General features: G+C 34.3%; 1 protein-coding gene across 1 annotated transcript in view; it reads right to left on the bottom strand.

Annotated features, from left to right (window-relative positions):
- LOC6042708 (progestin and adipoQ receptor family member 4) overlaps nt 1-24,749 on the bottom strand; it is an 81,123-nt gene that overhangs the window by 4,327 nt on the left and 52,047 nt on the right. The window contains 5 exon segments of the mRNA XM_038259405.1: nt 10,405-10,545; nt 17,514-17,651; nt 17,737-17,840; nt 23,138-23,197; nt 23,200-23,352. Coding sequence (XP_038115333.1) covers nt 10,405-10,545; nt 17,514-17,651; nt 17,737-17,840; nt 23,138-23,197; nt 23,200-23,352 — 596 coding nt within the window.

Here is a 24,749-nt window from a genome sequence, read left to right on the forward strand (position 1 = left end):
ATTTTCAACTTGATTTTTCGATGCAAGATCAAATTTGCAATCAAAAAGTACTTCAGTGAAATTTTGATAAAGTGCAACGTTTTCAAGTTCTAGCCATTTTTAGATAACTTTTTTGCAAATAGCCGCAGTTTTTCATTTTTTTAAATTAGTGCACATGTTTGCCCACTTTTGAAAAAAATATTTCTGAAAAGCTGAGAAAATTCTCTACATTTTGCTTTTTTGAACTTTGTTGATACGACACTTTGTTGCTGAGATATTGCCATGCAAAGGTTTAAAAACAGAAAAATCTAATGTCGATATCTCAGCAACTCATCGCCGTCGTGCACAGTGGTTCAAAAGGCTGTTTTGACGAATTTAATTGATTAGAGCAAAAAGTAAGCATTTTCGTGCTTTGACATGTTCTACAACTTTGTTCAGCGTTGCCATGGCCTACTTTTGGTGAAATTAGTTTTTTCAAAATACTCATCACAGCAGGCTATGGAATTTCTATCTCTTGACAGTTAAGAGATAGAGCTTTGGTGTCTTCGGCAAAGTTGTACGGCTGAAGATTTCCCAAACTTTGTCGAAGACGCCAAGGCTCTATCTTTGCGTTGAATACCAGTTTTGGAACCTTTTTCATAAATCCCTGTAAAAAAACAGTTTTTTGACTAAAACTATGTTGAACTTTGATTTTAGACGATTACAATGTTCAGAAGAGTTGTCAGTAATATCAAAACATACAACTTTGTCCAAGACGCCAAATTGATAGGAGCCATATGTGATGAGTTATATCAAGATTTCTTGATAATTTAGCTTGTTTTCGAGCTCGGTATACAAAGCCTCGGGCAAATTTGGGCAAAAACCCATACAATAGGCTTTAAGTATAACTATTCCACTACAAAATGTCGGGTGAATCATTCGTCCGAAGGTTTACGGTCATAGATTTCCGAGCATTTTAATTTATTTTATTTTTGATGACTATTTAAATGCATTTAGGACACTTTTAAGGCACATTAGCCATTTTTGCGATTTATTTGGACACGCGAGGCGTGTAGGCTAGACTCTGGTGAAAATTTTGATGTATTGGAAGTTTATTTTTGAGGCTATGCAGTAGTGCGTCCTTCCCGGGAATTCCCGGGACAAAAATCCCGGGATTTTCCCTAAACCGGGAATTCCCGAATCCCGGGATTTTTAATATTTTGTCCCGGGAATTCCCGAAATTGAAAAAAAAACATTTTTTTAGTCAGGAAACTCAAATTTAGTTGTGGAAATAGATGAGCAGTTGAATACTTAGTAATCGATAACATTTTTGAAGCATTAGCAAATTTGTATTCAGCATATATCAACATTTATTTGGTTTATAAGGGAAAATTATAAAAAAATTGGTTTACGGATCCGTAAAATGCCTAACGTTTTAAATATTTTTCATTAAATTTTTGAAGTATTTACATTTAATGGTGATTTTAAACTTGAAAAAAAAAATCATATTTTATTATTTTTCATCAAACATCGGCATCTGGAGCAATTTAGGACAATAGTAACAAATTAGACAGCATAATGTTCTGATATTTTTTTAATTAACAGAACAGTTAGTACACAAATTTTCAAATTTATTGCTCTAAAAAATTCTGTACCTATTAAGACTGCAGTCCCGTTTTCCCCCAGTGGGCAGTAGTGACTTAAAGATAGTTTGTGAAATATGTTTTATATAATACATGAAATTCTAAACTTTTCTAAAATTTTACATTGGATGGATTCATTTTCTTTGTTGTCGTTTCTAGTTTTTTTTACAGTTTAAATGAAATTTGTTTAGCTTTTGTAGTCATTTCATATAAAAAATCAAAGAAATATATTAATAAGAATTTAGTGATTATTATTATGAAATAATTTGAATCACATTGGATTAAAAATTATGATTCATTAAAAATCCAAAGCATAACAAAGAACAAAAAAACAAACATTTTTAATATTTTTAAACTACCTAAAAACTGCTGTTCTTGTTCAGATTGAAGTAAAGATTATCACCAATTAACAGTATTCAGCTAATTCTATGATTGTAAGCTTTAAAAACATAACAAATTTATTGAAAACATAGATTTTATGACTGTTAAAAAAAATTCCCGGATTCCGGGAATTCCCGGGATTTGAAAAATATTTTTCCCGTTTCCCGGGAAATTCAAAACCCGTGAGAATTGTGCAGTGCATTTTTGGGAATATCTTTAAAAAAAATCCCTTGCAAAAGAGCTAATCGGCGAATCTAGACATCTAGTAACGTCATAACGTTAATGTTGCAAAGACCTCGCGTGTCCAAATAAATCGCAAAAATGGCTAATGTGCATTAAAAGTGTCCTAAATGCATTTAAATAGTCATCAAAAATAAAATAAATTAAAATGCTCGGAAATCTATGACCGAAAACCTTCGGACGAATGATTCACCCGACATTTTGTAGTGGAATAGTTATACTTAAGCCCTTTGTATGGGTTTTTGCCCAAATTTGCCCGAGGCTTTGTATACCGAGCTCGAAAACAAGCTAAATTATCAAGAAATCTTGATATAACTCATCACATATGGCTCCTATCAATTTGGCGTCTTGGACAAAGTTGTTTGTTTTGATATTACCACAGACAACAGACGTAGCGGCTAGAACAAAATAATTTGAAAATCGTGTGTAAAAACATGGCTGCCGCATCCTGCTAATCTACTAGCGCCATCTGTTAGCCTATTGCCACTCTCTAAAGCAGCCATGATGGTTTTCTGAGAAGGTGTGTTTGAAAATGCATCACCCAGAAATGTTTAAAAAATATATTATTTCAATTTTTCGAAATAAAAATTCAAAAGGTAAAGATTATGTTTTTATGCTATAGTAAATCTACTTTAATTATTAATTAACACGATTCACGAGCACATGGAAGTTTTTTTTTCATTTAATTATCGATATTAAAAAATTGTCTAGTCTGATGCTTTTTTTAACACAGCAACCAAGGCCGCGCTTGAGGCTGTCAAATTCTTGCTGGTTGTGTTTATAAACAAAACCAACAGAGGTGAGCGAAAAGGAGGGAAGACCCGGTGGAAATCGGGAGGATGGGCAAGCGTTTCTTGGAGGATAAAAGATCCGTAACCAGAAACGAAACAATCCGGAACTGTCAAAGAAGGATTATCTCCGGAACCGACAAACCAACTACCACGATCATTTCAACGCTCACCTTCAAGACATCTTCAACGCCCTCGAAACCCACCCCACCTTCAAGTGCCGCCACTTCCGGCGAACCCTCGTCGCCATACCAAAGGCCTGAATCTTGAATGTTCTCCCCGGCATGTCAGATTCCCCCCCGGATTTCTAGTACAAGCGATCCTCAAACACCAGAACCAGAACAAACGATTACAAGCGTTGAAAACCAACAAAATGTAAAATGACAGTAGGCGGAAAGTAATATTTTGACAGCGGGCAATGTGTCAGGGCAAAGGGACTGCAGCGCCACAAACGGATTGCCACAACTAAAAAATCTGTAGCGATGATTTACACAAGGGAAGAATCGAGCCCAAACGTCTGTTGTCTGTGATATTACTGACAACTCTTCTGAACATTGTAATCGTCTAAAATCAAAGTTCAACATAGTTTTAGTCAAAAAACTGTTTATTGGCAGGGATTTATGGAAAAGGTTCCAAAACTGGTATTCAACGCAAAGACAGAGCCTTGGCGTCTTCGAGCAAGTTTGTGGAAATCTTCAGCCGTACAATTTTGCCGAAGACACCAAAGCTCTATCTCTTAACTGTCAAAGGATATAAATTCCATAGCCTACTGTGATGAGTATTTTGAAAAAAAAATTCACCAAAAGTAGGCCATGACAATGCTGAACAAAGTTGTAGAACATGTCAAAGCACGAAAATGCGTCAAAACAGCCTTTTGAACCATTGTGTCGTGCTAACTTGTCTTGGGCCAAATCAAGCAAAACAATGTAAAGGGGCCAATGCGAGTTTGTAAACAAAGAGTCTATCCTGCTCACGTCAGTGGATGTTTACATTATAAGTGAGCAGGATAGACTCATTGTTTACATACTCACATTGGCCCCTTTACATTGTTTTGCTTGAAATTGAGTTTTGAGAACGCCATTTTGTGCAGCTAACAATGCCTCACATTTTGACCTTCACAGATCCCCAAAATTCGATTTCAACCCTGAGATATTCAATAACAACCGAAAAAACTCCGTGCATTGTTGTCACTCTACATATAAAAGAAGTTTCAATCACGTCGTGCTATCTTGTCACCTCCTTAAAAATTGATGTAATTGCGACAACTGGCCAAAGGAATTTTAGATCAGAACGCGTTTGACGCACGTACAAGTTAGACTACCGTAAACATTTGTAAGTATCACTCGGGACTCCAGCAACCAACTTCAACCAAACTTCGGGACAATGCACAGCATGGTCAACCAAACAAAACGTGTTTTTCATTGTTTACATTGCATGCTCTAGTTTTTGTTGATTCAAGGTTAAACATTAAAACGCGTTTTTCTCGGAACGTCGAAATCGCGGCTACGACAAGATAGCGCGACAGCGTCGAAACATTCGTGAAATTATCTCTAATCAAATCTAATCTAATCAGACCCTAGCGCAGCCAATCTTTCGAAGGGATCCTGGAGAGTGCCTTAGATTAGATGACGTCTAGCACTCTTCTTGTCATTTATTAACATTTGTAATGCGCCATTGCATCGGAATGCATTGAAACATCACAAGCGTTAAAGCGGCCAGGCCTACTGCGTAAAGCCGTATCGCAGAGATGATTCGTAATTGGGTTGAGTTTGAGCACACAGTGTTCGAACAACAACACAATTCTGAATCGACAGTGTAGGAAGAAGCATGGGGACACACCACCATACGCTCCGAGATTTTTGGTTGTATTCGTTGGGAGCACCATGCTAAGAAGGTTTGGTACTCCGGGATCCTCTGGGATGGGACATTGTATTTCCACGAATGCCCTGGACACTATTTGCCGTGGTTATAGTGCCACGACTCGCTCTCTGTAATAGTATTCCTAATTCCAGTCCAAGCTTACCAAGTCGTCATGGCCTAGTGGTTAGCATTTTTGCTTACCAACCCAAAGGACGGGGGATCGAACCCCGCCTAGAGCGACTTTGATTTTTCGTTCATATTCATCATTTCAAATTCAGTGTACTTAACTTTCTCGTTGGGAGCAGATGGGAATCAAACCCAGAACCATTCGCTTACAAAGCGAACACCGTAACCAGTCAGCCACGGCCGCTCCTGAAACATTCGTGAAATTATCTCTAGAGTAAAATTTCATAATAACCTATGAGTCATGGGTTTCCAATGCAGATAGGACCTTTTGAACATTCAATCGAGATCTGATCTTATCGAAAACAATATTTTCAAAAAAATTAAATTAAGACTAACATTTCAAAAAGGCAGAATATTTAATGTTTTTTTTCATCATCATCCCGGTACGAGAATCGGATCTCGGCGAAAAAAAATGTAAATTAGTCTCTATTCTCTACCAAAACCGGAAATGGATTTTTTTTTTTGTATTTTTTTTTATTTGGCTCAAACTTTGACGGGGCCTTTCCTATGACCAAAGAAGCTATTTTGTGTCATTGGTTCACTTATAAAAGTTTCCAAACAATTTCGGCGGCTGTCCAATATTCGAAAATCTGCAACTTTTGAATGAATTTTCTTATCAATTTGGTGTATTCGGCAAAGTTTAGGGGTTAAGGTATTGTTTAAACGACTTTTTTTATAAACTTTTTTTTGTAAAAAAACTCAATTTCCCCAAACCCGTTTTTTTATTTTTTCGAGATTTTTTGATATGGTTTATGCGACAAAAACTCGCAACTTTTGAGCCATAGAGAAGTATGATCAAATATTCTGCCGCCGAGTTATCGGAAATCGGAAATATCGAAATTTCATGAATAACATTTTTTATAACTATAACAATATTTTGTTAGTCTTGATTTAAAAATTTGAAAATATTGATATCCAAAATATTGGAAAATTTTACGAATATTTAATTTTCAATTATTCAATTTATGTCTTTAGTTTATCGACTAACAGTAATTTTGTAAGTGCAGTACAGAGTTTTGGGGGATCCTTTCAGCTGTGTATAAGGCATTTATCACAATGGATGCAAATAAAGTTGGTTGTAAAGGAAACAGAAAACAGGAAAACAACTCGCAAAAAACCTGTAAAATATTTAATTTTTCGACATTTCATAACGACATTAGAAAATGGAGGGTTGTTTGGGTTAAACTTAGAAAACTTAAATTTTTAGACAATTTAATAGATTTTCTAAACTTTACGAAAAAAAATATTTTCAAAAATGGTTGTGACCATGATTTAAGAGCGAGTCCACGAACAGGGCATACCCCTTTGTATGGGACGTCGTTTGGACCTCACCAATCTGCCTGAAATTTTCAGGGGTTGTTTGTACATATAAAACTAGCATCTGGCCAAAATATGAGCACTCTAGGTCAACGGGAAGTGGGGCAAATCGGGACACAAAGTTTGAAGGTTAAAACACGTAAAAAATCTTAAAAAGGCTATAACTTAGGCAAAATTCAATTTAATTTCAAAATTCAAAATGCATCTTAAAGGGCTAAAAAAATGCAACAAAATGCAGGGTAGAGCATCTCAATTGGTTAATTCTAAAGGGAGTTATTGGCATTTTAGTGAAAAAATAGCATAATTTTCAAACTGAAATAAAAAAGTGTTCCATCCAGATATCAACTCGGTTTGACCTGCAGCTTGTAGGGGACATCTGGGACTACCATCTGAGACTGAGACCACTTTGGGTAAGGCAGTTTAACATATTGAATAGACACTTTTACTTTTAGTGAATTTTTTGGTTGTGAATTTATGCTCGGGGGACCCCTTAGATCCCATTTTCTGGTGATAATTTTATCATATTCGTGTTCCTGAGACAATTTCACAATAGAAACATACATAAAAATGTATATTATCATCCATTTTAAACCTTTAAAAAATGAAAGATAAAAAAATTAAGAAGCTGCTTTTTTTCTGGTGTCATCTAGTATCCTTGGAAACGAACTTGATTTTCAATAAATGTGAATCAAAGTTTTTTTTAACTTTCATTTTTTAAAGGGTTAAAATGGATGAAAACAAACATTTTTATGCATGTTTCCAATGTGAAATTGTCTCAGGAACACGATTATGATAAAATTATCACCAGAAAATAGGATCTAAGGGGTCATCTGAGCAAAAATTTACTACCAAAAAATTCACTAAAAGTAAAAGTGTCTATTTGATATGTTAAACTGCCTTACCCAAAGTGGTCTCAGTCTCAGATGGTAGTCCCAGATGTCCCCTACAAGCTGCAGGTCGAACCGAGTTGATATCTGGATGGAACACTTTTTTATTTCAGTTTGAAAATTATGCTATTTTTTCACTAAAATGCCAATAACTCCCTTTAGAATTAACCAATTGAGATGCTCTACCCTGCATTTTGTTGCATTTTTTTAGCCCTTTCAGATGCATTTTGAATTTTGAAATTAAATTGAATTTTGCCCAAGTTACAGCTTTTTTACGATTTTTGACGTTTTTGAACCTTCAAACTTTGTGTCCCGATTTGCCCCACTTCCCGTTAACCTAGAGTGCTCATATTTTGGCCAGATGCTAGTTTTATATGTACAAACAACCTCTGAAAATTTCAGGCAGATTGGAGAGGTCGATGCGAGATGGGTATGCTTTGCTCGTGGACTCGCTCTTAAAAAAATCGAAATGGGAAATTGAGCTCTCGTTAAAAAAATTAATTAAAAATCGAGAAAAAATCGGTGCATCTATTTTTTCTGAATAGTCTTCAACAATACCTACAACTTTGCCGAATACACACAATTGTTAAAAAAAATCATTCAAAAGTTACAGATTTTCGAATATTTACGTACCATGTTTGTATGAACGGGTGTACCCCATTTGGCATAATGGACATTTGGCATAACGGGTTTTCAAGAAGGACGTTTGGCATAATTGGTCCAAGACATCAGAGACGTTTGGCATAATGGACGTTTGGCATAACTCGTTCAAAAATCATCAAGGACGTTTTGCATAGTTATTGCTAGCATTTTTGTATTTATTTTTTATAAAGTACATATAAAGTATTTATCTTTTGTGAAGAATAATAGTGTTAAGCTTTTTTCCTATTTTCTAACTAAACAGATATTTTTACTTAAAAAGATGATTTTTTTTTTCAAGAAATTATGTATCTTTGTCATTTTTTCCCAATAGATGTTTTTTCCCCTTTTTTGAATATTTCTTAAAAAAGCTTTAAAATGCAATTTTTCATAAATTTATTTAAAAATGTATTTAAAAATAGTTTGTATAATATAAAAATATTTCTCCTTTGAAATATTTTGCTGCTAATTTTTTGTATTAATTTTTTCCTTCTTTTATTTTAAATTCAATCTAACAAAGTGATGTAAGTTTTGCCAGTCTTTAAATATTTTGCAATAGAGATTTTTTACTATTTTCCCTTTTCCCTTCTTTTTTAAATTCAACCATAATCTGCATTTTGCTCTTCTTTAAAGAAATGCAATAAGTTTTTAAAGCAATTTTCTCTTCTTTTGTTTTAAAACTTAAAGAAGGCAAAATCATTCAAAAGCTGTGCAGTTTGTTTTTTAATTTCTTCAATATTTTGCAATTATTGTTTTTTATGCAATTTTCTCCTCTTTAATATTCAAACTAATGGATGTGCATTTTTTCTTTCTTTCAATATTTGGCAAATGAGTTGTTATGAAATTTTCCCTTTATTAATTTTAATTTCAACTTTTAGAAGGAAACATAAAATTTTTTTTTTGATTTTTTTCAAAATTGGGTTTGTTTATGTAACTTTCTCTTCTTTCATATAAAAATCAACCTATAGAAGGAAAAGTCTGTTTAAATGTTTGACAATTGCATTATTTTTTATGTTTTTCACCTACATATATTCAAAAAACCAATTTAATTAGCATTTTTTTTAATTGTCCCGTCTTTAAGATTGGTTTAGAATAAATAAAAGAAAGGAACTTGCGTAAACAATTTTATTGCGAAAAAATAAACCAACAGAGAATAAATTGCAGAAGTGATAGAAATGAGAAAAAAAACTTAATTGCAAAATATAACGAAAAGCAAAATTGTGTCCATTGTCGAAGATTTGAAGGGGTTTTTCTCATCTTTTAGTTGAAACTCATATTAAAGAAGGGAAAATTTCATAAAAAAATATAAATCATAATTATATTGAAAGAGGAATAATGTAAAGCTAACAAGAGATATTTCCTTTTTTAAACTAAATTTTAAATAAAAGTATGAAGACTTCACAGAAATGCTTTATTGTGAATAATTCAAAAAGTAAACAATTTACTATTGTGGGAAAAATATAGAGATACAAAATTTTTTGAAACAAATGATAATCTCTTATAGTAATATAAAAAAGGTAAAAAAACAATACATTTACATTTGTAAAAATGAGAAACACCTATAAAAAAACAGTAATAATTATGCCAAACGTCCTTGATGGTTTTTGAACGAGTTATGTCAAACGTCCATTATGCCAAATGTCCATTATGCCAAACGTCCCTGATGTCTTGGATCAATTATGCCAAACGTTCATTATTCCAAACGTCCTTCTTGAAAACCCGTTATGCCAAATGTCCATTATGCCAAATGGGGTAATGGAAATGCTCACATATCATTTAAAGAGAATTAAAATTTTCTTTTCAAACCTGCAACAACCCAGAAGGGTAATTTTTTTTATTTAAAAGAAAAAAAATATTTTGAAATTTCGTGTTTTATGTAACTTTGCAGGGTTATTTTTTAGAGTGTAACAATGTTCTACACAATTATAGAACAGACATAATTTTTTCAAGATACAGATTTTTTAATATTCAGATATTTTGTTTCTTGATCTGTTCCCTCCCATAGCGAATGTTTTCATTATGCACGTTTCGTTTTCATATGGTAAAAACCTTCCTCTGCCCGGTGACCTGTCACTGACACTGACACTCTTTTTTCGCGTTCCCTCTTCCGTGGCGCACATTTCCTTGCTATATTTTCTCCAGTCCAAAACTCAGCTGACATTCCATGCAAGAAGGAAACTCCCACATACGGCTTCCGGGTCGACCTCAACCCACTAACAGCAAAAATAAAACATTGTATAAAACAAAGTAAACGAAAACAATGTCATGTACGACACAAGCGAAAATCCCCTTGAATAGTGGCCACGTGACTGCGGTTTGCTTAGGGCACGTGGATCAATAACCGGACCGGAGAGGTCGATTACGTAACACGTGAAAATGGGATTACTGACCATGGTTAGTCGTGTTTGCGGAAGTGCGTGCGTGGTACAGGGGGTGCTCGGTCAATTGAGAAGTCTTCAGAGAGGCACGTTACACTATCGTTCGTAAAAATATTAACCTCCTTACCTGATGCATCGAGTACACGGCCATCACGACCAGCACGTGCATGATGTTGTGCGAGTTGAGATAGATGTCGACGCTGCCCGGGAACCACTTTTCCGGGATGTGCATCGCCCCGATGACCCCGCCCACCGCCGACACCGCGTCCTGGAATGAAAGCGTGAGGAAAAAAGAAAGTCAGTAGAAATGACGCTGCTGGTCACTAATTAGCTGCCGGAAGAGAAGAATGGAAAATACACGTGCAGCACGTGAAGAAACTTCCATGGAAACCGGGAGGAAAAGTTAATTAAAGGGGGTAAAGGTCACCGACTTGAGCTATTGATAGAAGCTTGAGCTTGAAAAATTACTTTATTACGGAAATTCGATAAGTAAGAGCAATTGATCGGTTCAACGTCCTATTCTTCAAACTTGGATTATCATGCGTCTCCATTAAATCATGCCATCTGCAACATTTCAATGGAGTCACATGGTACTTGAACTTTTACCAACTTATTTTTTTGGATTTCCTATGACTCCTATGATTTGAAAGTCTAGTTTCGAAAAATGTTTCGGAGAACCTGAACTAGGTTCACAGGACGGCTCGAGAAAAAAACTACTAATTTCTACACATTTCACCTGGAAATATGAATGTTACATAATTTCCAAAATCAAGATCATTCTTGATTCCCAAAACAAAGCTTGGACTAATGAAGCCACTTTTCGATCGGTTTCACGTACGTTAAAAAGATATAAAAATAAAAAAAAACTTTTTTTTTTGAAAGATCAAAAAATTTAAGAGCGAGTCCACGAGCAAAGCATACCCATCTCGGATCGACCTCACCAATCGGTCTGAAATTTTCAGGGGTTGTTTGTACATATAAAACAAGCATTGGGCCAAAAAATGAGCACTCGAGGTCAACGGGAAGTGGGGCAAATCGGGACACAAAGTTTGAAGGTTCAAAACCGTCAAAAATCTTAAAACGCATCCCAATCGGTTAAATCTAAAGGGAGTTATTGGCATTTTAGTGAAAAAATAGCATAATTTTCAAACTCAAATAAAAAAGTGTTCCATCCAGACATCAACTCGCTGCGTTCTCAAACTCAGATGGTAGTCTCAGATGTCCCTTACAAGCTGCAGTTGATATCTGGATGGAACACTTTTTTATTTGAGTTTGAAAATTATGCTATTTTTCACTAAAATGCCAATAACTCCCTTTAGATTTATCCGATTGGGATGTTTCTCCCTGCATTTTGTTGCATTTTTTATGCCCTTTCAGATGCATTTTGAATTTTGAAAATAAATTGAATTTTGCCTAAGTTAGGCCGATGCAAATATTTTTCAAAGTTTTTGTCCCTCGGCTCGGGCCGGGTTCGAGGGGGGGGGGGGGCAAAAAAATAAAAAAATAAAAATGTTCAAATAACAAGCCATAGTTTCAACATTTGCACGGAAAAGGTGTTTTAAAATGTATTTTACACTAGTTCAGTTGTTTTGCAATCATTAGTTTTCGAAAAATGTTAAATTTGACGAAAACTAAAATTTAAGCGAAAAAAAACTTTTTGCGATAATAAACATCGAAAATTTTCAAAAATTCAAATGATTTTTAAATCAACCGAAACATGCTAAAAATGATTCTAAGCGCAGGGGAAAGCATTCAAAATTAATTTCAACTGATTGCACTTAAATTTTCATTGAAATATTAGAGTTTTTTGAAAAAATATTTTTTTTGCCCCTTATGCTATTGGTAAGATCCAAACGACGTCCCATACAAAGGGGTATGCCCTGTTCGTGGACTCGCTCTTAAGAAATTTTATAATTCACAAAAAAATAAAAAAAAACAAAAAAAAATATGAAAATTACAAAATCAACATATTAAAGAAATTTATTTTAGAAACACAAAAATATATTATGATATTTAACGAGTTTAAGAAATTTAAATAGCTAAAACAATTTTAGAATTTCAAAAAAAAAAAGATATCGAGGAATTCATGAGATTAAAAATTCAGGATATTTAACAATTTCAAAAAAGCCCCGAGAAATTCAATGACTTTAGAAAAACTCAAGAAATTTAAGAAACTCAACAAATAAAATAAGACCAAACAATTTAATATATTCAAGAAACACATTTTTTAAATCATGAAAATCAAAATAAATAGGAAGTTCTAACCCTCTACTGCCCATTTTTTCAGGATTTTTTTAATTTTTCTCGTGTTCAGGTGGTCTTTTTGAGCAACTTTTGTTCTATGACAAACTTTACTTTTCTTGTTTTATGTTTTTCTTGATTTATTTTTAGTATTTCAATATGCAATTATCTTGTTTAGGTCATTTTTGTTTTTGGTAGTTTTTGGCTATTCTACCACCTCCTATCATAACATTTTGCCTTTCTTATTTTTTTCATGTTTTTATGTCATTTTTCATTTTTTGTCTGTTTTCACATTTTCTGCTCTAGAACGGCACCATTACCATTTTTAGGCATAGTCTGGGACACTACGAAAATTACTGCAAACTTCTTTTTACTGAAAATATAGTAAATGTAAGTAAAAACACAGCCAAACATTCCCCTAAAAAATTACATTTTTAAAAACATTGCAAAGTCAAATTTTCAACCCTTAAGAAATTTCTAATCTAATCTAAACTTCCAACCCTTAAGAAATTTAAAAAGAAATTCAAAAAATTGAAGAAATTCAGGAAATTCAAGAAATTCTAGAAATTTAAGAAAATTTAAGTAATTCCAGAAAAACCAGAAATTCAAGAAATTCAAGAAATTCAATAAATTCAAGAAATTCAAAAAAATTATAAATTGCATTTTTTTTTAAGAAATTTAAGAAATTTAAGAATTTTCAGAAATTTAGGAAATAAAAAAAAATCAAGAAATTCAACAAATTCAAGAAATTAAAAAAATCAAGAAATATAAGCAATTCAAAAAATGAAAAAAATCAAGAAATTAAAAAAAAACAGGAAATTCAAGAAATTTAAGAAAAACAAGAAGTTGAAGAAATTTAAGAAATACAACAGATTCAAAAATTTCAAGAAATTCACAAAATTTAAGAAATTCAAGAAATTCAAGAAATTCAAGCAATTCAAGCAATTCAAGACATTCAAGAAAACTTGGAAAAATTTTAAATTTCAAGAATTTTAAGAAATTTAAGAAATTTAAGAATTTTAAGAAATTGAAGAAATTTAAGAAATTTAAGAAATTTAAGAAATTTAAGAAATTTAAGAAATTTAAGAAATTTAAGAAATTTTTAAGAAATTTAAGAAATTTAAGAAATTTAAGAAATTTAAGAAATTGAAGAAATTTAAGAAATTCAAGAAATTCAAGAAATTAAAGAAATTCAAGAAATTCAAGAAATTAAAGAAATTTAAAACATTAAAAAAATTCAAAAAATTCAAAAAAATCAAAAATTGATTGAAAAATTGATTTTTCACGATTTTTTTAGATCGAAGCCCGTCTAGAGGTGGGGTTGGGTTGTAGAGGGTAATATTTTCAAGAATTTTAACAATTATATTAAAATATTTAAGATGATTAAGATATAAAAAAATTCAAGAAAATTAAGAAATTTCAAAAGAAATTGAAAAGAATTAAGAAATTCAAGAATTTTAAGATATTCAAGAAATTTAAGAATTTTAAGAAATTCAAGAAATTTAAGAAATTTAAGAAATTGAAGAATTTCAAGAAATTTAAGAAGTTTAAGAAATTCAAGAAATTTAAAACATTCAAGAAATTCAAAAAAATCTAAAATTGATTGAAAAATTGATTTTTACGATTTTTTTTAGATCGAAGCCCGTCTAGAGGTGGGGTTGGGTTGTAGAGGGTTATATTTTCAAGAATTTTAACAATTATATTAAAATATTTAAGATAATTAAGATATAAAAAAATTCAAGGAGTCAAAAAAATTCAAGAAAATTAAGAAATTTAAAAAGAAATTCGAAAAATTTAAGAAATTCAAGAAATTTAAGAGATTCAGGAAATTCAAGAAATTTAAGTAATTCCAGAAAAACCAGAAGTCAAGAAATTCAAGAAATTCAAGAAATTCAAGAACCGTCAGTGGGGGTGACTATGGGTCAAAAAACGATACACCTCTTGTAATTTAATAACAAAAACAATTTAAATAACATCGAAAATCTTTCAACGTAGATTTGTTCTTAGATAGTTTACTAACATTTTCTCAAAATATGGGGGATTTTGATGAACACTACCTTAAATGCCAATAGTTTGAAAATTGACCCAATCTCACCCCTTAGAGGGGGTAACATTGGGTCAAATGAAACTAAAATGATGCTCAAATACAACGATATTGTAAAAACAAGTCATCCAACAGTGTTTCTTGTTCGAAGGAGTCGTATTGACATGCTACAATGTTTGAAGTGGAGATTTTCAAACATTTGGGTAGTTTTCGAGCAATTCCAACAAAAATATTAGAAAAATGATTTTTCGAGAGGTCATTTTTGGCCAAAAACGTACCTGCCAAAATAAATCCTGTTATTTTGGCAGCTGGAACGAGATTTTTTCAGCGAAGTCATCTTAAGATGTCCCCTACACAACCCTTTTAGCAGAATTCAGTTTCATTCAGAAGAATCTGAGAAATGGTAAAATCCGTAAAAAATCACTTTGACCCAATCTCATCCCCCCAGACCCAATGGCACCCCCACTGACGGAAATTTAAGAAATTTAAGAAATTCAGGAAATTTAAAACATTTGAAAAATTCAAAAAATTCAAAAATTGATTGAAAAATTGATTTTTCACGTTTTTTTTTAGTTCAAAGAATTCAAGAAAATTAAGGAAATTTAAAAAGAAATTCAAACAATTCAAGAAATTCAAGAAATTTTAGAAATTCAGGAAAATCAAGAAATTTAAGTAATTCCAGAAAAACCAGGAATCAAGAAATTCAAGAAATTCAAGAAATTCAAGAAATTCAAGAAATTCAAGAAATTCAAGAAATTCAAGAAATTCAAGAAATTCAAGAAATTCAAGAAATTCAAGAAATTCAAGAAATTCAAGAAATTCAAGAAATTCAAGAAATTCAAGAAATTCAAGAAATTCAAAAAATTCAAGAAATTCAAGAAATTCAAGAAATTTAAGAAATTCAAGAAATTCAAGAAATTCAAGAAATTCAAGAAATTCAAGAAATTCAAGAAATTCAAGAAATTCAAGAAATTCAAGAAATTCAAGAAATTCAAGAAATTCAAGAAATTCAAGAAATTCAAGAAATTCAAGAAATTCAAGAAATTTAGGAAATTCAAGAAATTCAAGAAAACTTAGAAATTTTTTAAATTTCAAGAATTTTAAGAAATTCAGGAAATTTAAGAATTTTAAGAAATTCAAAAAAATTTAAATATTCAAAAAATTCTAGAAATTCAAAAAAATCAAAAATTGATTGAAAAATTGATTTTCCACGATTTTTTTAGATCGAAGTCCGTCTAGAGGTGGGGTTGGGTTGTAGAGGGTTATATTTTCAAGAATTTTTACAATAATATTGTAATATTTAAGATAATTAAGATATAAAAATATTCAAGAAGTCCAAAAAATTCAAAAAAATTAAGAAATTTAAAAAGAAATTCAAAAAATTTAAGAAATTCAAGAAATTCAGGAAATTCAATAAATTCAAGAAATTTAAGTAATTTAAGAAATTAAAAAAATATAAAACATTCAAAAAATTCAAAAAAAAAATTTTTTTTAATTTTTTTTTAAGTTCAAGAAATTCATAAATTTTAAGAATTTCAAGAAATTCAAGAAATTTAAGAAATTTAAGAATTTCAAGAAATTTAAGAAATTTAAGAATTTCAAGAAATTTAAGAAATTTAAGAATTTCAAGAAGTTTAAGAAGTTCAATAAATTAAAAAAAGTTAAGAAATTCAAGAAATTCGTGAAATTCATGGAACTCAAGAAATTAAAGAAATTCAGTACATCAAGAAATTTGAAATTCTTGCAATTCTTGCAAATGTTTTGGTGAAAACGCAATTGCTTTTACATTTTCTGAGCTTATTAATACTAATGTTGTGGAGGACTTAGTTCAAACAATTAAAAATGATTTATTTGCAGCATTAATTCTGATTGAAACCGACAATCAAAAAACTGGAAATTATAATGTTTAACAAATGCAATGTTCATCCTACTAAATTGTAACGCTCCTCACCAATAGCTACAACAGTCTCTTCCAAGGACATTAGCAGCACATCTGATATCGAAATCGATTTAACATTAAAACCCCGCCAGCCATCATCACGTCACCATCACTTTGACCGGACGAGACAATGGCTATCATTTCAAGAAAGTCACGTGATAGTGGTGATTGAGAATATCATTGAACATGGACGCGGCGATCCGCACAATAATGCACCGTAACAAACCCCCCTTTTGCTGGCAGAGACATTGTGTCTATCACCTACGTGTCTGCACAGTTACAAATTTGACGTCATTTCAGCTTTTGAAAATGTGAAAATTAGACCATTTACCTTACACATTTTCACGGTGCAACACTATCTCTACACCCTCGCTATTAAAGTTGATAGACATCATCCAACAGAGCCGGAAGGCCGGCATAGTCCATAAACTACGTAACTACGCATTTACTATTCGCACATAGTGCTTATCCATTGCAACTACACCCCAACAGCAGCGGTGGTTTAGTACAGTTCAACGAGAAGAAGGGAGGTCTGGGGCTAGAGGACCCCGCGCCGGATCAACATCATCATAAATTCATAATGCCTTTTCCACCTGATGTATTATTTATTCTTGCACCGATAATCGATTCCGGTGGGGGAGTGACAGCGAATGGAAAGCTCAGCAACAACAGGAGTTCAGGTTGGTTGTCCTAGGGCGACCAACTTGTAAATAAGTGCTGAAAAGTACTTTTCAGTACAGTTATTCTTTGCGAAGATAAGAGGTCCAGTCGCCTTTTAAAAATGACAGGAAAAAAAATAGAAATTTCACAACTTCTAAACTTAAAATGCTGTAGACAATCGCTAAATAAATTGGTCACCCTGTAGGACGGCCCCTAAAACTTTTCCGTTGATGTCGACGGACGTATAAATTACAACAACCAGCCATCAGGCAGTCAGCGGCACTGATTTTGACTCACGCAAACCCCACCACTCCCCCTCATAAAAAGAAAGGGGGAAGCGGACGCAACTCACCTGAAGGAACACGTGCGTCAGCGAGGCCGGATTGCCCCCGCCAACCTTCGATATCCGGAGCACCGTGAGCAGGATTCGCATGGTGAAGGGCAACAGGAAGCAGATCCGTCGTTGCCACGGCGAAGAGGCCGTCATTGCCTGTGGAAATCGAAGAAGAAGAAGGAAGAAAACAGTAAAATTAGGACAAGCTGGCAACACTGGTACTAACGCGACGGCGCCTTACCTTAAACAGACCCCAAATGCACAGCAACGAGTACGATATGATGATGAACCACTTGATGGGCCAACCGAGGCAGTACACCGTTGCCGTTACCATCGGGAGGGCACCTGTAATGTGTGGGACGTGTAAGGGGGGACAGAATGAGGTTAGAAACTTGGGAATAAATAACAGAGGACACCACATAGAGAGCCAATCGAAGTTTGACGCGGTGAATTTTTCACGAGCTGTGGGACCAGGTCGTCGATATATGGTGGTCTTACAATTCCTCTGAGAAGTTCTTGAACAGATAAATTATTGATTATTGACATACACTTGAACTGCAACTCGATCCTATAATATTTGAGCAACTCTCTCCGAAATCGGCCGATTTCGACCAATTTTATTTTTTGTATTTTTTGATTTGTCTAAAACTTTGTGGGGGTCTTCCCTATGACCAAATAATCTATTTTGCGTCATTGGTTCACCCATACAAGTCTCCATACAATTTTGGCTGCTGTCCATACAAAAATGGTATGTAAATATTCAAACAGCTGTAACTTTTGAGTGAATTTTCTGATCAATTTGGTGTCTTTGGCAAAGTTGTAGGTATTGTTGAGGACTTTTGAGAAAATATAGGTACACGGAAAAAATGCAGATTTTTTTATCAACTTTTTTATCACTAAAACTCAATTTCCCAAAATACATTTTTTTTTATTTTCGATTTTTTGATATGTTTTAGAGGACAAAAATCCGCAACTTTTGAGTCATAGAGAAACATGGTCAAATAATCTGCCGCTGAGTTATGATTTTTTGAAAAACAGTGATTTTTGGAAAAAATCGAAGATTCATGCAAAAACAAGTTTGACATTATTTTTTAATGCAAAATTTAATTTGCAATCGAAAAGTACTTTACAGATTTTTTGATAAAGGGCTCCGTTTTCAAGATATAGCCACCGAAAGTTTGATTTTAGCGAAATATTTGCAGTTTTTCAATTTTTAAAAATAGTGACCATCAGTGACCATTTCCAAAAATATTTTTTTTGAGAAGTTCAGAAAATTTGATATAAAATTGTCTAAGAGAAATTGAAGATTGGACCTCGGGTTGCTGAGATAGAGCCGCTTTAAGAAAAAGAAACACGAAAATTGAAGTTTTCCTAATCTCACCAAAATAACCCACCATTTTCTAATGACGATATCTCAGCAACTAATGGTCCGATTATCAATGTTAATGCATGAAACATTCGTGAAATTTTCCGATCTCTTCGAAAAAAATATTTTTAAATTTTTTAAATCAAGACTAACATTTTAAAAGGGCCAAACATTGAATATTAAGCCCATTTAAAATGCTAGTCTTGATTGGTGGCTATATCTTGAATGTGTGCATGTGTGGATCAATCGGATCGCGCGCTGGACTCACAATCCAGAGGTCGCTGGTTCGAATCCCGAGGCGGACGCAAAAAATTCTAAGTGTAAAATATAGGTATTCGGTGCCCTCTCCCCGTGCCATACCTTTACACTTAGGAGACCCGGGAGGCGGAGTCTTGTCGCAAAAAGAACGATACACACCTGTGGATCTGTTGACGAAACCGCAAGGTTTAAGAGGGCCACATTATAAGGTGTTACGTCGATTCCGTTCTTGAAAATGGAGCCCTTTATCAAAAAATCTGTAAAGTACTTTTCGATTGCAAATTCAATTTTGCATTAAAAAATAATGTCAAACTTGTTTTTGCATGAAACTTCGATTTTTTCCAAAAATCAGTATTATTTCAAAAAATCATAACTCGGTGGCAGATTTTATGACCTTTTTCTCTATGGCTCAAAAGTTGCGGATTTTTGTCCCCTAAAACATATAAAAAAATCTCGAAAATCAAAAAATACGTATTTCGGGAAATTGAGTTTTAGTAAAAAAGAAGTTGATTAAAAAGTCTGCAAAAAAATTCCGTGTACCTATTTTTTTCTGAAAAGTCCCCAACAATACCTACAACTTTGCCGAAGACACCAAACCAAATTGATCAGAAAATTCACTCATCCCAGCAAAAATTTACTAAATCAAAGTCATACGATCCCAGAAGGTCCCGGTGGAATTTTTCGAGACGAGATTTGTCTGATCACGCCTTCCGTCGGACCGGGAAGTAAATGTTGGTCCCGGTCTAACCTATAGGTTAGGTCGTTAGCTCAGTTCAGGTGTAGGAGTCGTCTCCTTGGGTACTGTCGCGGTGGAGTCGCTGGTAGGCAGTTGGACTAACAATCCAAAGGTCGTCAGTTCGAATCCCGGGGTGGATAGAAGCTTTGGTGTAAAAAGAAGTTTGCAATTGCCTCAACAATCAAGCCTTCGGACACTTAGTTTCGAGTAGAAATTTCGTAATGGGACCATCCATAAACCACGTGGACACTTTAGGGGGTATGGCGATTGTCCACTCTCCATACAAAAAGATTTTTGTCCACGAAGGGGGGGGGGGGGGGGGTTGAGAATCCCTAAAAAAGTGTCCACGTGGTTTATGGATAGTCCCAATCGAGAACGCGAAGGCAATGCTGTTGAGCGAATAATTTGATTTTTGATTTTTTTTACAGCTAAAATCGGTCGAAATGGCGGGGAGTTATGATTTTTTGAAAAAAAAGTAAAGCTTATTTTTATGAGTACAATGACACTGTGTACGACTACAAAGCATTCAAAATCGATTTTTAAATCAATTAAAAAAATTACTTCGTGGCCCTTCTTGACAGAAATGGTCTAACAAAGTAAAAAATAATGTAAATTTGGAAGGTTGAATATTACCTCTTTTATGATGTAATTTTACCTCAATTTAGACTTAAAAAGTGACATTACACCAGAAAAGTGGTAAAACTACACATTTCCAGAGGTTAAATTACAACTTGTTTCTGACATAAAAGATGTACTCCTTCCCAGATGTAATATTACCATGATTTTTTTTTCTGTGTACTTGACAGCTCGTTCCAGAAGGACCATAGTTGAACCATCGAAAAAATGTTGTGTTGTCAAATTATTTATTTTTTGCGTTATAATGAAAAAAGTAAGCAGAAATGGGGTTTCATCTTGTTTTTTACAGTTGTACATAAACATTTACATAGGGCTTTAGGACCCTATAGCTGTACATTTTTTTTTGCGGACGACTGCCAATGTCTGTAAATCATTTAAAACTTAGTAAATTTAGTGGTGCCAGGGATGGAAAATCCGCAAAAAAACCTTTTTCGCTTGCGAACTTTTTTCACCTGCGCAAGAAAGAGGAGGTGAATCACGCAAAAGAAAATCGCCCCCGAACTTCTCGAATAAAATCAATCAGTTGAAGATTTTTGGGAATTTTCCTTGTTAGCATCACTTAAAATTATTTATTTCGATTTGTTTACACACATTGCCCATCTTCAAAAAGTTAAAGATCATTCGACGTGTGACGTGTAGTAGTGAAATAGACGATCCACCGAATAATCAAGATGATGATTTTTTGAGATTCCTTTCACCGATCTTTTGTGCTTGAGAAAGGAGAGCCTTCAGAACCCTTCCGATTTTTTCTCTTGATGAGCGTCAAATGCTTTTATTTTGATGAAAATTCTTCCATCGCTGAGAGGTGCTCATTTTTTTTTTTTAGAGTTCGGGATAAATTATCGTCATCGTGTTCATCACGTTCGACGGTGAGAAAAGCTTGGGGAGGAATGTCATTTTGAGATGATTGTTTTGCAACTTATAAAAATACGATCGCAAAGCCAGGATGTTGGGAACCACGAGGATTCATGGTTTCATCTTGACTAAATTGACGAGTCAGCTGATCAAAATTGCTTACTTTTTCCTACCTTGTCCCTGTCCCTCTATTCTAACTCGAGAAACTTATTTATTAACAAAAACTGTCCGAGAAGCAATTTCACCACGGCGTAATAAGCATGAAAAGTTCGTCGTGGTGCTGGAAGTTTTCGGTTGAAGCGCCAAAAAGGTATTTCTGATTGATCGTTTCCATTATTTAAACGTGAACGAGGCACGAATAAATAAAACCACCCCCACCACCACCGGCATCAGAGCGGATGTTTTCTTTATATAGAACTGACTTTAGAAATAACAGTTTTTGATCGAATCAATTTATAGACAAGTTTTCGCAAAGGAAACAGGACAATGCTTTCTTTTCTCCTGCAGTACGAAGAATTGAAAGTTTATTTTCCTCTTTTGACCAGTGGCCAATTCGGGCGAAGAGAGTTGAGAACATGAAGTGACTATGATTGCAATTTTACAGCCTTTTGTCTACTGGAAAAATGTATTTTTGTTTGCAGGATTTTCAACCTAGATTCAATTTAGACCTTTTAAATGCTTCTTTCCTTTCAGAAAATTTTATCCCTCCAAGAATAAAACCACCTTTTGGGTGCGGACCGTAACCTCACTTTTTCTTTCTCCGTTTATATCGCAACTTGAAGTTGTCACACTTGTCAGGCGTCCGCGCCAGGATGGAACGATAGAAAAATTGCTATCAGCAAGACTTCTTGTTCAAAAAAAGTTACAATTTTTCTTCTTCTTATTCTTGGAAGAGTGGGGTCGACCTTGCACTTGAGAAACTGTCAGTCCTGATATTATCGCACAAGAGAAACTCTTGTTTGGTTCGGGGAAAAATGCTCGAACGTTGAATTGAGATGAATGTGGTATTTTTATTTGCATTCCATGCTGGTGGTGGCGTGGCATGCGTTGTGCGTCGGAGTTGGAATTCAATTTGTAGCTCAAATTCAATTTATGTTCGTTTACTTGGCGGATGTATGTGTGTGTGTATGTGGTAGAATATGTGAGGATGGCATTGAGTGAGTGTTTGCGAAACTCAAACTCAAGTGAAAAGCCGACATGTGTCCCGTGGTGTGGTGAAAATCGGGTGAAGTAATTTGTAGTGACAAGTTTATGCTCCCATCATGAAACATTCGAGGAAACGATTTGTGGAAAACTTTTTCATATTTTCATTTTATTCATTTTCTATTCTCATCAAGAGAAGAAAGCTATCGTATAATTTTTTACAGAAAAATATTTGAAACGTTACAGTATTTGAGGTAACTTTTTAAGAGGACGCTATCTCGCTTGAGAACTCCCGAGGTTAGCTCCTTTTGAAAAGTTACCTCAGAACTTGAAAACATGACTGATCGCGTATTTCAATTAAAATTTATAAAAAAAAAAACAAAAATTTAAGAGCTTTCAACACATTACAGCTAACCTTTTGAACCACTTAACGAGATTTTAATGTCCTGAGAGCTCTTCCAAACTCAAGAAAAAGTACAAACATTCTTTTCCCTACAGTCTGCTAAATTTCGAAATCTCTGGACGTTTTCACACTTCTTCGAGATGCCAACGCACTGTTTTCAACAATCGTCAATTTTGGGAACACTTCCAGAGATCTCTCCGAATAAGGAAAAGAACGTTTCCGTTCATCGCGAATGTTGGACTCACCAAAGCTTTGGCTGATCCAGATGCCGAGCATGTCGAGCTGCAGCAGCCGGTAGTACATTCCTCGCCGAGTTCCAAATTCATGAAGAGGTGATAGACGAAGCTGCCGCACCAGGGCGCAACAGAACCGACCAGATGGCACCACGAGAGAAAGCGGTACTCCTTCTCCCATGGCATCATTGCCGGAACTGTTGCCAGGATGTACACTATTGGAATGCCTGCGGGAAAGAGACGGAAGAAGATGAAGGGATTATTAGAAAATGTATGGTTGATCTATAGGTTGAGAACTTCACAAACAGGAGATGAGCCGAGCTTGATGGCGAGAAACTCAATTAGCGTCGTCCTTCACAGTGCTGATGGAGGAAAAGCAATTTTCAACCCATTGGATTTTAGCTTTTCATTAGCTGGACATCGATGGACCTTAGTACAAAGTTCCATGAAATCGAAGAGAGGGAGATAGAGGAAACTGGACGAAAACGATCCAAACCGATAGAAATCAGTGATCTCAAACGTTGTAAACAAAAGTTAGAAATGGGTTGACACCCTGTAGATTTGTCATTAGGGTGGAATCGAAAATTGGTTTCTTCAGCAACACATTTATTGGGTCCCTTTTAGGGTCCCAAACAACCTCCCAAAATTTGGGAGCGATTAGTTAAGCCCACGGTTGGCGCAAAGCGAATGAAATTTGTATAGAAATTACTATGGGGAAACTTGCATTTTCACATTTTTGAAATTCAAAAATTCATGTTTAATTAATTTATGAAACTAACACCGTACAAGTATAGCCCTCGAAGTCCTGAACAACTCTCTCGAAGACAGTACGGTGCTAACTAGTTTCTAACAAAAGTTACAGAGCGTTCAAGAGAGAAATTTCGGAATACTCGGTAAAAATCATACTTTTTGCCAACACTGCCAAGTCAAGTGGAAACTATCGTAAACTTTAATATATTTGAGGAATCGGGGTACAATTTAACTAAATAATGTCTTCTAAATATTTCTTCATAACGATTTTACGTAAGGCTCATCAAAATATAAGAAAAATCGTGTTTATTTTGTATTTCTGTGGGAATTAACGCTTCGCACAGCGCGTGGAAAAACACAAAATCAATCGGAGAACGAAATAAACGTGGTTTTTCAGAAAGAACGCAAAAGGAAATTTTTATTCTTCGTGTTTACCGTTGTAAAGCTTGTTCGCGAATGACGGCGACGATGAGTGCGCCAAAATAACAAAAACAAAAAAATACTCCAAGAAGGTGTAACAAAGGTATACACTTTTTCTCTCGCTGACAGGGGGCGCGTAGATGTTGACAGTAGTCATCCTAACTCAACAATTTCATGATTACTTCGGCAATGTTGGCAGTAAATGCGCTCACTTTTCGCTCATCCGTGAGGAGGAGCGCTGCGCGAGCTAGCTCACGTTTGCCCGCGCTCACGTTTGCTCCGATTTTTTCAGCTCGCGTTTGCTCCACGCTCGCGCTCGCGCTCATATTTCGCTCACGGAGCGCTCATTTTGGACGTGTCGCTAATCATTTAACGTTTTTGAGAAAGTTTTTTTTTTCAATTCTAGATGGATTTTTTTGCATAAGGTGCAGTAGGGCTATGGAAATATGACTTT

This window comes from Culex quinquefasciatus, chromosome 1, assembly GCF_015732765.1.
Source record: "Culex quinquefasciatus strain JHB chromosome 1, VPISU_Cqui_1.0_pri_paternal, whole genome shotgun sequence".
Classification (NCBI taxonomy): Eukaryota; Metazoa; Arthropoda; class Insecta; order Diptera; family Culicidae; genus Culex; species Culex quinquefasciatus.